The sequence below is a fragment of the Delphinus delphis genome, chromosome 15, assembly GCF_949987515.2.
Source record: "Delphinus delphis chromosome 15, mDelDel1.2, whole genome shotgun sequence".
Taxonomy (NCBI): Eukaryota; Metazoa; Chordata; class Mammalia; order Artiodactyla; family Delphinidae; genus Delphinus; species Delphinus delphis.
This window is the reverse complement of record NC_082697.1, coordinates 15383856-15398371: the sequence shown is the minus strand read 5'-3', so window position 1 is coordinate 15398371 and position 14516 is coordinate 15383856. Positions and strand designations below refer to the sequence as shown.

The window sequence follows — 14516 nt, the reverse complement described above, 5'->3', positions numbered from 1 at the left end:
ACCAGTTTTAAATGTTTTGAAAATCTCTGCTTATAGGATCCATTCCCAAAGCGGTAGGAAAGAGTGTGCTGAATTAGTAAATGCCACAAACTTGCTGCTACTTAGACCATGCCTTATTCAGTAGGAACTCAATAGATTTTTACTGCCAGACCCTTGGGCTGTCCCCAAACTGGGAAAATATACTGGTTGAGACTGAACTCGGCATAATACAGACCTTGGGTTCCAGGGCTGTGCAACCTGAGGTAAGTTTGGTAATCTCTCTGAGCTGCATGTATAAAATGGAAATAAATTATAGTCACCTGGCTGAGCTGTTGGGGAGAGTCAACAGGATGACGCAGGCAAGGTGCTTAGCAAAGGGCCTAGCACACAGCATCTGCTGAATGAGTAAAGGACTGAGATGCCGTGGCTAGCGGGTCCCTGCTGCCTGGCCTGGGAGAGCCTCTTCTCCCTCTCTGTGGTGTTTTCTTTCTTTTTTTTTTTTTTTTTGCGGTACGCGGGCCTATCACTGCTGCGGCACCTCCCGTTGCGGAGCACAGGCTCTGGACGTGCAGGCTCAGCGGCCATGGCTCACGGGCCCAGCCGCTCTGTGGCATGTGGGATCCCCCCGGACCGGGGCACGAACCTCTGTCCCCTGCATCGGCAGGCGGACTCTCAACCAGTGTGCCACCAGGGAAGCCCTCTGTGGTGCTTTCAGAGCACTTCCAATTCCTGACCTATTAGGAAGTGCAGCACCTGGATGCCTGAGACAAAGAGGCCAGGTCATCTGCGGCGGGGTGGGAGGGGGAGCAGGGTGGCTACAGCAGCTGATTCTTCCAAGGGACACATGCCACCAGGCGGAGGCAGAGACCTGAAACAGGATTAAAACCTCTGTTCTGCTGGCCTTTTATTTTGTGTTACTGGTGAAATGAGATTTCCTGCCTTTCAAATCCTGTTAGTTTTGTTTGTGGTGCTGAAACCCATTTGTCTTTTATTATTAACCTTTGAGCTCAGTTTGGCCTCTGGTTTTCCCGTGTTCTCAATGGTTAAAGAAATAATTGGGTTATTCGGGGGTTTTGACTTCTACTCTTTTCCAGATGGATCGCCTGTCTCAACTCATCAGAAATTAAAAGGCGGCCCAGCCCTCGTGGTGAGTATGGGTTATGTGGTTCTGAAAGGTTCACGGGCTCTCTGTCCATCCATTCACCACCTGCCCCTACATGTCCATCGTCCATCCATCCACCCTCCCACAGCCTCGCTGAGCCTGCAATACAGTCGGTTCTGCTGTAACGCAAAACATACATTCCTAAAACCACAGTGCAGTGAAAAGTCCTGCAGTCAAACACAAGAGCTTATGGGGAAAACACGGTTAGGGGCACAACACCCAAAAAGTGTATCAAAAAAAAAAAAAAAGGACAGGGATATAATAAAAACGGTAGCACAGTCTTATACGTGTAAAATGGTTAAGAAACGCACAGATACTACAATAAATATGGTGCTTTACCGTGAAGACAGCCTGATGCTTGCTTTTGGAAATGAGTGTCAGCAGGTCTGCAGTGTGAGTTGCTGCAATGTGGTGACGGAGGGCTGTCTGAAACGGACGGGTGGGAAGCTGTAACACCAGGTGTGGGGGGAGGGGGGTCAGGAGGAAGCGAGGAGTATGTTTTGTGCATTCCTACATGGGTGCAGTTTCCCGAGTTCACCTCGTGTTTCTCGTGGATGAAATCACACCTGAGCAAAGGCGAAGTTTATATTGTGCTCAAATTATTCCAGAATACTTCAATCGTGTTGGAACAAATGTGCGTTTGCAAAACAAGCACTGCAGCAGCACTGACTGTATGCCAGGAGACACAGCATCACACAGTCCTGACTCCAGCTTCTCAAGTATTCGAGACATTCCCAAACCTACCCCTCCCCCCACACCGGCCACGAGAGCGTAGCTCCTAGGCGTGAAGCCAGGGATTTGATTTATTTTTTATTGATCAAAAGCTTGCCATGAGCCAAGCACTGATAGTACTAAGTTATCCGTATTAACTCATTTAAACCTCATTTAACAATGCTGTGCAAGCTAGGTACTTATTATTAATACCCACTTTCCAGAAGGGGAAACCAAGGCACAGAAAAGTTAAGTAACCCGACCAAGATCATGTTGCTGCTAAGTGGCAGACCTGGGATTTGAACCTGGGAGTCTGGTTCCTGGGTTCATCTACTCTATCTCTCTGCTACACTGTCTCTGTGTCCCGAGGGGACCTTAGCCTTGCCCAGGGCAGAGCACAGGGATCTGCAGTCCACGCTTTGGGGTCATGCAGGCCTGGATTTGAATCCTGATTCCCCCCACTCACTGGTTGTACAGACACGTTCTTCACCACTCAGAACCTGGGTTTCCTTTTCGGGGAAGTAGGAATGAACAGTGGTAGGCCACCCTTGGTGCTGCTGTAAGTATTAAATGAGATGAACGCCTTAGAACAGGCTTTGGTGCAGTCAAGTGCTCAACAAATCCTGGTGCTTATAAAACAGAAGCAACCAAACCCCCATCTCCTAGCCCACGCCCACACCTGTCCTGCCTGTCCTTCAGGCACGATGACTGCTAAGTAGCCGAGGTGGGAAAAGGAAAGGGGGTTCTGACCACCCACCCATCCTCCTGGGCCTTCGGTGATGACTGAAACAGCCTTGACAGGAAGCCACCCTGAGGCTGGGTGCAGTGGCCCTGCCATCGGCTCACACTCTGCTCTCCAGAGCTGTGGGCACCGTGACCCAGACACCCGGGGAGCAGGATGCTGATGACCCAGACACCACAGGACGACAAGGGGCAGAGGGAAGGAGGAGGAGGGGCGCCAGCAGCCAGCCTGGACGGCTTCGGGTTTATGGGGAGGATGCTGAGACCCTGGGTCTGTGATGAAGGAGGCTGGGGAGGGGCGGGAAGGAGAGGCAAGTGTGTGTATGTACTTCTGTACGTAGTCTCCACCTATTACTCATCCAAATTTGTGGGGCATCTCCTGTGGGCCAGGCCCTGTGCTGAGCAGGCACCACACTCAGTGTCTAGTAGGACAGACAAGACACACACGTGAGAAGTAAGACAGACTGCTGGGTGCTATGGTGGGGGAAGAATAGGCTGTGGAAGCTGCCGATGCAGCCAGAGGAACGGCAGACCTGTGCCGTTCCACTTCCCCTGCCCACTCCCAGGACAGACATTGCCAATCAACCTCAACACTCCTGCCAAGCCCGGACCGCACTTCAGAATCCTCCTCAACACAGCGCTCCAGGGAGCCACTATCGATTAGCTGAAGTTGGCACACGAGATATAGCTTATGTTCTTAGCTGAGATCTGGAGGAAGAATGAGTCAGAGGGCAAGGAGGGAGCAGGGGTAGGAAAGGGAGTGCCAGGTAGAGGGAGCAATGTATGCAAAGATCTGGAGGTGAGACGGAGGGAAGTGTAGAGGTTCAGTGGTGGAGCAGGGGGCACACAGTTGCGGACTGGGGGAAGCTGGCAGAATCCAGAGGAAGTAAGTGCTGAGTGACAGACTGTGCAGTTTAGACCAAAAAGGAGACTTGCAGGTATCCAGGCAAGAGTGATGAGTGGCCTCCTGGCTGGGGGAGGGGAGGGGAGTGGATGGAGTCAAAGACGATTAGGAGTGAAATAGTAGAGCCCAATCATGGACTGGATACGGAGCGTGAAAGAGCAGGAGGTGTCTGCGAGAGTCGTCTGGTTCGGGCAGCTGGGAGATGGTGGCGCTGTGCACTCAGAAAGCACAGCAGACGCTGCTGCTGTCCCCCACGTGCCCTGACCCTCACCATGTCAGTGCTCAGTGACTTCTAACTGTTGGCACCCTCATTCCTCTGGCTATGTTTCTCTGGCCCCCAAGAAATTTCTCTGGTCTCCAGAGCCCTCACTGCCACAGGAAGGGCAGGAGAGTTAAACGTGAACATCCATCAACCAGTAACCGATGAGAGTGGGAGTATAAATACTCCAGCTCCCTGGCCTCCCAGGAAATGACTCAGGCACCTGTTCCACACTGACTCCTAGAGTCCCCATCAGGATTTAGCTCCGGATGCCCACAGTGGCAGCTGGCTTCTCAACACACATGTTGCTGGATGCCTCCCCTGCCCTATCTCTCTCATGGGCACCCCCACCATGGTTTTCCAGAATCACCTTCCAAGTAAACTGCTTGCACTCAAATCCATGTCTTGGGTCTGGTTCTGGGGAACCCAAACCGAAACAGATGGTCACCAGGGAGTATCTCAGGATTGATGAGGGGTCTGGGGAGGTACTGTTCTCATGGTCCGTTCTCAGGGGGCTTGAATCCTTGCCCTTTATCTAGGGGAGACGGGCCTGCTTGGGGCGGGGGTGGGAGTGGGAGCTTGGATGGTTGCCCAATCCATAACTGTTCCCTTCCATCCTTAACATACAGAACCAAATTTTCAATCAGGCAGAAAGGGGCACTGGAAGAGAAAACCCTTCCCCAGTGCCAGGGGATAAACCAGGATCGGTCCACCATGCTGAGGCCTGCGGAGGGGAAAGACAGGCTCGTTGAGCCACCAAACCATCCTGGAAGCATCCACCTCCAGAAATCTTGACAGATGCAGCCATTAAAGGAGGGAAAGAGTCAAGTAGAATGGGTAAGGGCAGACTTCAAATGCTAGATTTGAATCCCCAAAATTGAAGTCACTTACTGGCTGTGTGACCTTGGGCAAATTAATTAACCTCTTTTGGCTTTCATTTCCTCGTCTGTAACATGAGGATATTAACAGTTCCAGGGTTATCAGGTTATTGGGAGAATTAAATGAGTCAATACGTGTAAAATTAGCGCAGTGCCCACACGTAGCAAGTGCTCTGTATAGTGTTAGCTCTAGAACATTACTACCATTAAGCCAGAGCTTCTCAACCTTAACCCACAAACCACCTGGGGATCTTGTTAGAAGCCTGAGATGAAGCCAAAGCAATCTTGGAAAAAAAGAAAACAGAGTTGGAGGAATCAGGCTCCCTGACCTCAGACTATACTACAAAGCTACAATAATCAAGGCTACATGGTACTGGCACATAAACAGAAATATAGATCAATGGAACAGGATAGAAAGCCCAGAGGTAAACCCACGCACCTGTGGTCAACTAATCTAGGACAAAGGAGGCATGGATATACAATGGAGAAAAGACAGTCTCTTCAATAAGTGATGGTGGGAAACTGGACAGCTACATGTAAAAGAATGAAATTAGAACACTCCCTAACACCATACACAAAAATAAACTCAAAATGGATTAGAGACCTAAATGTAAGACTGGACACTATAAAACTCTTAGAGGAAAACATAGGAAAAACACTCTTCGACATAAATCACAGCAAGATCTTTTATGACCCACCTCCTAGAGTAATGGAAATAAAAACAAAAATAAACAAATGGGACCTAATGAAACTTAAAAGCTTTTGCACGGCAAAGGAAACCATAAACAAGACAAAAAGACAACCCTCAGAATGGGAGAAAACATTTGCAAACGAATCAATGGACAAAGGATTAATCTCCAAAATATATAAACAGCTCATGCAGCTCAACATCAAAAAAACAAACAACCCAATCAAAAAATGGGTGGAAGACCTAAATAGACATTTCTCAAAAAAAGAAACACAGATGGCCAAGAGGCACATGAAAAGATGCTCAACATCACTAATTATTAGAGAAATGCAAATCAAAACTTCAATGAGGTATCACATCACACCGGTTAGCATGGGCATCATCAGAAAATCTACAAACCATAAATGCTGGAGAGGGTGTGGAGAAAAGGGAACCCTCTTGCACTGTTGGTGGGAATGTAAATTGATATAGCCACTATGGAGAACAGTATGGAGGTTCCTTAAAAAACTAAAAATAGAACTACCATACCACCCAGCCATCCCACTACTGGGCATATACCCTGAGAAAACCATAATTCAAAAAGACACATGCACCCCCATGTTCACTGCAGCACTATTTACAATAGCAAGGTCATGGAAGCAACCTAAATGCCCATTGAAAGACAACTGGATAAAGAAGATGTGGTACATGTATACAATGGAATATTACTCAGCCATAAAAAGGAACAAAATTGGGTCATTTGTAGTGACATGGATGGACCTAGAGACTGTCATAAGGAGTGAAGTAAGTCAGAAAGAGAAAAATAAATATCGTATATTAAGGCATATATGAGGAATCTAGAAAAATAGTACAGATGAACCTGTTTTCAAGGTAGAAATAGAGACACAGATGTAGGGAACAAACATATGGACACCAAGAGGGGAAAGTGGGGCGGGGGATGAATTGGGAGATTGGGATTGATATATATCTATATATATATCTATATATATATATATATATATATACTAATGTGTATAAAATAGATAACTAGTAAGAACCTGCTGTACAGCACAGGGAACTCCGCTTCGCTGTACAGTAGAAACTAACACAACACTGTAAAACAACTATATCCCAATTAAAAAAAAAATCTTTTGAAACTTGTTTAAAAATAAATAAATAAAAATACTACCTTGCTAAATAGCAAAAGAAAAAAAAAAGAAACCTGAGATGATGCATTTCTTTTTATTCTTTTTATTGGCCATGCCACGTGGCATGCAGGATCTTAGCTCCCTGACCAGGGATCGAACCTGTGCCCCCTGCAGTGGAAGGGTGGATTCTTAACCACTGGACTGTCAGGGAAGTCCCAAGAGATGCTGCATTTCTAACAAGCTTCCGGGGGATGCTGCTGGGCCGTGGACCACACTTTGAATAGCAAGGGCTAAAGCCACTGTAACTGGTATCGTGTAGCCTGGAGCCCAAGCACTGTCAATGGCAGAATGGCCCAACCCTTGTAGGGAGCCCTCGTTCCCCAGCCCTGAGACCTGGCTGCATGCAGCATTTCCAAAGTTCTCTGTGCCTGCCCTTTGCATCTCTCACCACACTGCTAGTTGCGTGGTCAGTGGAAGGCAGGGTCTTTGAGATGCCCGGCCCAATTGTCTGGCACACTGTAGGTACTAAATGAAAATCCACTGTAGGTGCTAAATGAAAACCCCTGTGCCCACTTGCAGGAATAAACACACCCGGCAGCACCAGGGGCTGCAGGCTGGCAGGGGCTCCTCAAACATGCCGGCTCCCTATAAGCCTCAGCTGGGCTGGCAGGAGCCCAGGGGGAGGATAGTCACACCCCCTCCTGTTTCAGAGCCTGGCATCTGGGTCCTGCCAGTGCCCAAAATACCTCCTGAACAAAGAGGAGGCTGACCACAGCTCAATGTTCCCACCTGTCCCTTCGACTTCCTTTCCTCACCCAGGTGTTGGAGGAAGCGGGTAGCACCTGGTTGGGCTCCACCAAGACTCAGCCCCTCTTGCGAGGGCAAGACTCTCCCGTCTCCTGGACAAATCACCCTCCAAACCACCTGATCCTTCCTCAACTGTCTCAAGACACCCACCGCAAACCTTTTAATAACCATAATCATCACAGCCAAAATTTATCCCGTGCTTATCCTGTGCTAAGCACATTCTAGACACAATTATAATGGGGGTGGCTCACTCTATCTACTAGGATGCAACTGGCCACAAGGAGCAAAATACTCAACTTACAGTGGCTGAGTCAACAAACAACAATAACAACAGCTAATAATAATAATGCTTGCTATGTGCCAGCCACTGTTCTAAGTGTTTTACATATATTAACTCATTGAATCCTCACAACAACTCTATTAGTGGTCTGTACTATTATGGACCCCTTTCTATAGATGAAGAAACTGGGACCAGAGAGGTAAAGTAACTTCCGTAAAGCTACACAGCTCTTAAGAAGCAGAAATGAGGCTAAAACCAGGGTTGTCCGACTCCAGAGTCCTGGCTTTGAACACATCTGTAACATAGCGTACTCTCTGGTCCCTTAAATCACATGACAGCAAATGACAACAGGAGGCACCTCCCAAGCACCTGTCACATGCAGGCATCATCTCATTTCTTCTCCACGACACCCTCCTATGCTGCTCCCCTCAGACAGGTCATGTGGTCTCTCCGAGCCTTCAGCTCCTCTTCTGTAAAATGGGAATATGGGTTTGACCCCCTGCTGTTGTTCATTGCACCATGTTGCCGCCCCCGTGACCTGGTCTTCTGACCTGTCTGCGAGGCCAACAGACGAGATGTTTATCCGCCTCCCTAAAGCTTAGAGGACTACAGACATGCCCAAGGCCATTCAGGGGGTCAGTGGCCAAGCCAGGACTAGTACCCAGATCTCCTGACCCCCTGAAACTCAGCAGGGACCTACTGCTACCCAGATTCCTAGAATATCCTCCTCCAAGTTTTGCTGCCTTGCCAAGTTTCTTAGGTTAAAGAAAACATTTGTTCCCTTCTTCTTCGTCCTCCTTCTCTCCCTCTCCCTCCCGCCTGTCCTCCTTCTCTTCTCGCCCTCTGGAAAGTCTCCCTAGGAGGTGGGTGGACCGGCAGAATCTGCCAAGGCAAGGCCATTCAGAGACCGGAGACGCCCCGTTTAGGAGGGGCTGAGGGGGAGAAGGCTTTCAGGCGGCAGAGCCCCTAGCTGTGAGGCAGGGCCAGAAGCAGGACGGGAGCAGAAGGTGGCAGCTGAGCCCCAGTCCCACCTCCCAGCGGCCTGGCTGGGTGTCTGGCCTTGGACAAGCCACTCAGCCAGGACTGTCCAATGGAACTTCCTATGATGATGGAAATGGCCGACGTCTGCACAGTCCGATACAGTTGGTGCTGGACACATGCTGCTACTGAGCACTTGAAATATGGCGAATGCAACAGAGGAAAAGAATATTTAATCTTAATTCATTTACATTTAGACAGCCATATTCGTCCAGGGCCTATCATACTGGGCAGCAGGGCACTTAACTTTTCCAAGCCCCAGTCTCCTCTTGTGCTTGACAAGGATGGTGATACCCCTGTCCTCCTTGGCCAAGGATGGCTGAGACAATGAAGCGATGGGGTGCTGTGGTACAAGCCCCGGCTGAGAGTCGGGACTCCTGGGTTCCAGACCTATTAACCTGCTGTGTGATCCAGGCCAAGCCCCACAACCTCTCTGAGTGCCCTGGTCATCTGTACAATTAAGAAGTCACTTTGGATCAAAGTTTCCTTGCCAGGGATGGGGTTTAGGAGAATGTAGGAACCCACTACAGTTACACCAAGTGTGTCTGTACGACTGTGCGTGTGAGAATGCGTGTCTGTGGGCGCTTCCCTGGTGGCCCAGTGGTTGAGAATCCGCCTTCCTATGCGGGAGATGCAGGTTTGATCACTGGTCAGGGAACTAAGATCCCACATGCCTCAGGGGAACTAAACCCGCGCACCACAACTACTGAGCCCGAGCACCTCAACTAGAGAGCCCACGTGCCGCAAACTACAGAGTTCACGTGCAGCAGCAAAAGGCCCCGCACGCCGCAACGAAGATCCGCGTGCCACAACTAAGACCTGATGCAGCCAAAAAAATAAGTAAATGAAATTTTAAAAATTAAAAAAAAAAATGAGTGTGTGTTTGTGTTCGGGTGCGTATGTGTATATTTATCAGGGGAAAGCAGGCTCAAAGCTTTCCCAAAATTCTCAGAGGGGTCCATGGTTGCTCCAACAATGAGAACCCCAGTCTAGACTGGTCTTCTCCCAGGGAGCCTTTTAAAAATGGAATTCCCAGGCTCCACTGTCAAGGAGTGTGATTCAGCAGCTTGGACTTGGGGCCCTGAGATCTGTATTTGTAGCAAGTTCCCAGCGATTCTGATGTACAGCTGGGGGAGAGAAACACAGGCAAGGAGCCAGTTGGACCTAATGTTTTATGACTTGATGTGTGTGAAACTCCTCATCAAGCAGTAGTACACATTTTTAAAAACCAATTGGGATTTCAGGAACTAAGAGAGTAAAGAAGAAATAACAACGATCCTAACAAGACCCCTTCCAACCCCCTTCTTCATTTACTGACACTGCTTTGCCAGCCACTGTGCCGTGTGCTTTATAAATATTAACCTATCTAATCCTCATAACACCCCCTATGAGGCTGGTAGTACTGTCCCCGTTTTACAGACGAGGAAACTGAGGCACAGAGAGGTGACCTGCCCAGGATCACACAGCCAGTAAGCGGTGGAGCCAGGACTGAGATCTAGACAGTTGGGTACCAGAGTCCATGCTCCATCGCACTCCCTCAGAGCAACCTTGCTTCACCACCTCCTTCTGAGGATGAGGATGACCCAGGAGCCCTGAGTCAGCACCCCTCCCAGCCTGAGGCTGACCCAGGGATCCTGGAGGGTGCTGCTCTGTCCCTCCCGCCCCACCCCACGCCCAAGACAACTGCGGGCCCCACACTCACTTGCCCTCAGAGCCGTAGCTGTTCATGCTGTCCTCGATGGACTCGTGGCTGGCCTGGCGCAGCGTCCTGCTGGGCATCTCCACCGCCAGGCCCGTCTCCGTGCTCCTCTGGATGGCCCCCTTCAACCTCCGGCTGTCCCCTTCTGGGCAGAGTGGCCAAGAGAGATGGGGGGAGAGACATGGGGTGGCAGGGGACAGAGAGACCAGTCCTCTGGTTAGTGTTTCAAAGGCTGGTGGCGGCCCAGCTTCGGCCTCTACCATCCCCATCCCCCGTCCCTCAACCTCCTCCCACCACCGGCCTCACCTGCACCCACCCTCCCTGCCCTTTACACCCACCCAACAAACAGAAATCCCATGAGTTCTCTTAGCTGGCAGATTCATTTACATGTACTTTTTTTTTTAATTGAAGTATAATTGATTTAAAATACTGGGTTAGTTTCAGGTGTACAGCAAAGTGATTCAGTTATTTTTTTTTCAGATTATATTCCACTATAGATTGTTACAAGACACTGAATATAATTCCCTGTGCTCTACAGTAAATCTTTGTTGCTTATCTATTTTATGTACTGTAGCTTGTATCTATCTATTAATCCTATCCTCCTAATTTGTCCCTCCCTCCCTCCCTCTCCAATTTGGTAACCATAAGTCTATGTCTGTGAATCTGTTTCTGTTTTGTATGTAGATTCATTTGTATTATTTCTAGATTCCCCGTATAAGTGATATCATATAGTATTTGCCTTTCTGTCTGACTTAAGTATAACATTCTCTAGGTCCGTCCAACATGCACTGTTTCTTGAATTCACTTCTCCCCTGCAACCTTCTCCAGATCATCTCCCTCCTCCTCTTCAGCTACTAGTTACCGAGCACCTACTATGTGGCATATTCTCTGTCAAGTGCTTTTCATGGATTTAGACCAGCGTTTCTCCACCTCAGCACAACTGGCCACGTGGATGCATTACTGCTTAGCTGTCAGGCACTGTCCTGTGCACTGTAGCAGGTCCAACAGTATCCCTGGCCTCTACCCACTAGATGCTAGTAGCACCCTCCCTCCAGTTCAGTCATGGCAGTCAAAAATGTCTCCAGGGCTTCGCTGGTGGCGCAGTGGTTGAGAGTCCACCTGCCAATGCAGGGTACACGGGTTTGTGCCCCGGTCCGGGAAGATCCCACATGCCGCGGAGCGCCGGGCCCGTGAGCCATGGCCGCTGAGCCTGTGCGTCCGGAGCCTGTGCTCCACACGGGAGAGGCCACAACAGTGAGAGGCCCGCGTACTGAAATTAAAAAAAAAAAAAAAAGTCTCCAGACACTGCCAAATATCCTCTGGATGGGAGGGGGGGCAAAAATCACCCCTGATTGAGGACCACCAATTTAGACCACTGGCACCCTGCCCAGGTTTAAATCCCGGATCTCTTTCTACTGGCTGTGAGACCTTGGGCAAATTACTAGTCTCCCTGTGCCTCCACTTCCTCGACTGTAAAATGGGAAAGCAGGGTTATTATGAGGACGGCCCTCTGCCCTTCTATTCCCTCTCCTGGCCCTCTGCCCTTCTATTCCCTCTCCCGTCAGCAGCTCACACCTTCGCTTCCACTTCAACTCTGTGATCAGACGTTATCTTATCCAAGCTCTCCTTGATCATCTCCTGGCCCCTCCCACCCCAGGCCCTTCTCCACCCAGCGCCCTGCTTTGGCTTTCTTCCTGACACTTACCACCCCTGACACGTTCTGCACTACTGGTCTATTGACTAGCTTCCTCCACGCAGAAGGTAAACTCCGTGAGGACAATGCATTTCACTGTGTGGCGTGTTGAAGCCCCAGGGCTAAGAACACAGTCCAGCCATTGTAGGTGCTTAATTACTAACTGCTGGATGAATGGGTGTCTGCCCTGAGACTGGTCTTAATCCTCAGCCGCCCAGGAAGCCGCGGCTCCTGCTCTCCCAGCTTTCACACCGAGCACGTGGGATTAAGGCACGAGGGTAAGGGACTGGCCTGCGCATAGAGCCGGAAGGCGGGGCTGGGGACGCCGGGCACCGTTTGACCCTGGGGCGGCCTCTTGGCTCTGTGCTCCACATCCTTGAGATCACGGCAAGCTCTCCGTCTCCCACCGCCCTGGAGGGGCTGTGGGTTTGCTAGAGGTGGAGGCAGATCCTTAGTGGGACCTTCCCCATCTCCCCACAGAGTCTGGGATGAGCTGACAGACCCCAGGGCCTTCAGCAGAGCTCACTGACTGACCCATCAGGGGACAGCAGTGCCACCCAAACCCCGCGATCCTACTCAGCAAGAAGATGGGGGGCGGGGCCTGTGTGCCAGGAAACAGGGCGAGGCCAGGACGCCTCCTACTGGTCTTCTCCTGGCTTCCCTCCTCCCAACTCAACGACGGTGTCCCCTTCCTCCCTGACTTGCCGACAGACAGACAGACAGACACGTGCACACACCTGCAGAGGTACAGGTGCTCTGTGTGTGCTTCTCAGAGTGTGTGCCCACATGTTTCTCTCCTACATATATCTGCGTAATTCAGACACAGATGTCCACATACTCAGAAAATCACACACACACACAGGAAAATGTGAAGACACAGTATGTTAATGTATGTCTAAGTGTCTATATTTGTGTGTTGCCATGGGTCTCCACACAGCTGTCATTCTGTGCTTCTGAGGCTAAATGGGCATGTGTGTCTGGGCATGTGCCAGCCACATGCAGACACGTGGCCGTAAGAAGTGTACACCAACCCACTCAAGAACGCACACAGAGAAACCGACACGGCGCGCGTGTATGTGTGTGTATATGTGTGTGTCACCCTGGGTTATTTCTGAACACGTGGGGGAATGTGTGTGTCCCTGTGTCTGTTTCCCGTCATTCCACACTTCGTTCTTACCCTACTTTGTATCTGAAGTCCCCCTCCCAACATTTCTGTTTCTCTGTGTATAGCAGGGTCAGAGGCACAGAAAGACTCAGAGACACACACATGCTCACTCAGAAACACAGACTCACAGGCACAGAGACATCCCTCCAACACACACACACACACACACACACACACACACACACACAAGCACAGTCACCTCCAAGGACAACCCCCTCCTTACGTGGGGACACAGACCCACAACCCGGTTACCCCGTAGGCAGGCTGCAGATACCTGGCCTGGGGTCTTCACTTCCCCACTGAGCCCTGTTCTGGAGCCCCACACTGGCTCATCCTCACTCAGCAAGGTCTGACACATTTCTCCAGGAAGAGGGCGGACCAAAGCATGACAAACAACTCAGTCCCTAAGGGGCCTGGGCGGGGGGAGGTTTGGAGAAGTATGGTTCACGTCTGTGTAGCACTCGACAGCCCCAAAGCATTTCACATCCAGCACCCGCCGTGGGCCTCAGAACAGCCCTAGCTCAGCACGCAGGTAAGCCTGGCTTTGCAATCAGGTGGCCCAGGCAGAGTCCCAGCTCTGCAGCCGTAGCTGTGGGACCTCGGGCAAGTCAGGTGGCACTGTGACATGCCACCTTCCCCACCTCGGGAGTCCCCAATCTGGAGACCACTGTTGTACCCAACCATACCACACAGTGCCACCACCTAACCTTGTCCATCCAACCCTTCCTTTTGTCATCTCTTGCTGACTCGGTCATGGTCCAATTCTTCACTTTGTCATCTCTTGCTGACTCAGTGATGTCCCCAGAGTGACTGTCCCAATGCTTTCCCACTCCCCATCTCATAATCCCATCCATCCTAACTAGTGACCTTTCTCCCACTTGGCTGAAAAGATGTCTCTTGGACTTACTCTTTCTTGCTTCCAACTTTCACCATCCTGAGACCTTTCCACCTGCCCCTTGACCCTCCCTCCCTCTCTGAGAGGAAGGGGCGATCCTTGACCTGGCCCAGCCTGATCTGCCCTCTGTCCTCCCCATCCCACCTTCCCCACCGTCACTGGGACCCCCTCCCACCATTTGTCCTCTCTGGGCCTTGAGTCTACCACCTCTCCATCTTCTGGCTCCTTCCACCCCTCCTGCAAGCCTGCGCAAGGCTTCACTTCCTTCCCCACTCCCTTCAATAAACACACTCCTTCAGAGAACAGCCTCTGGCCACCATATGCCCGACCGCAGGACTGACTACACCAGTCTCCAATAGTGGCTCGTGACCATGCACAAGGGCCTTATCTCAGCTTCCAACCCCAGAGCATGGCCCTTCTGCTTACGCAACAAGCATTTACTGAGTGCCTTCATGTCTGGTGGGGAGCCCTCCTGAAGATGTTAAACACA

At 50.5% G+C, this 14516-nt stretch overlaps 1 protein-coding gene across 1 annotated transcript in view; it reads right to left on the bottom strand.

The window, feature by feature from the left end:
• Positions 1-14516, bottom strand: part of RIMS4 (regulating synaptic membrane exocytosis 4) — a 63025-nt gene that overhangs the window by 11799 nt on the left and 36710 nt on the right. Inside the window, exon 2 of the mRNA XM_060032706.1 lies at positions 10277-10415. Coding sequence (XP_059888689.1) covers positions 10277-10415 — 139 coding nt within the window. The remainder of the gene's footprint in view (positions 1-10276; positions 10416-14516) is intronic.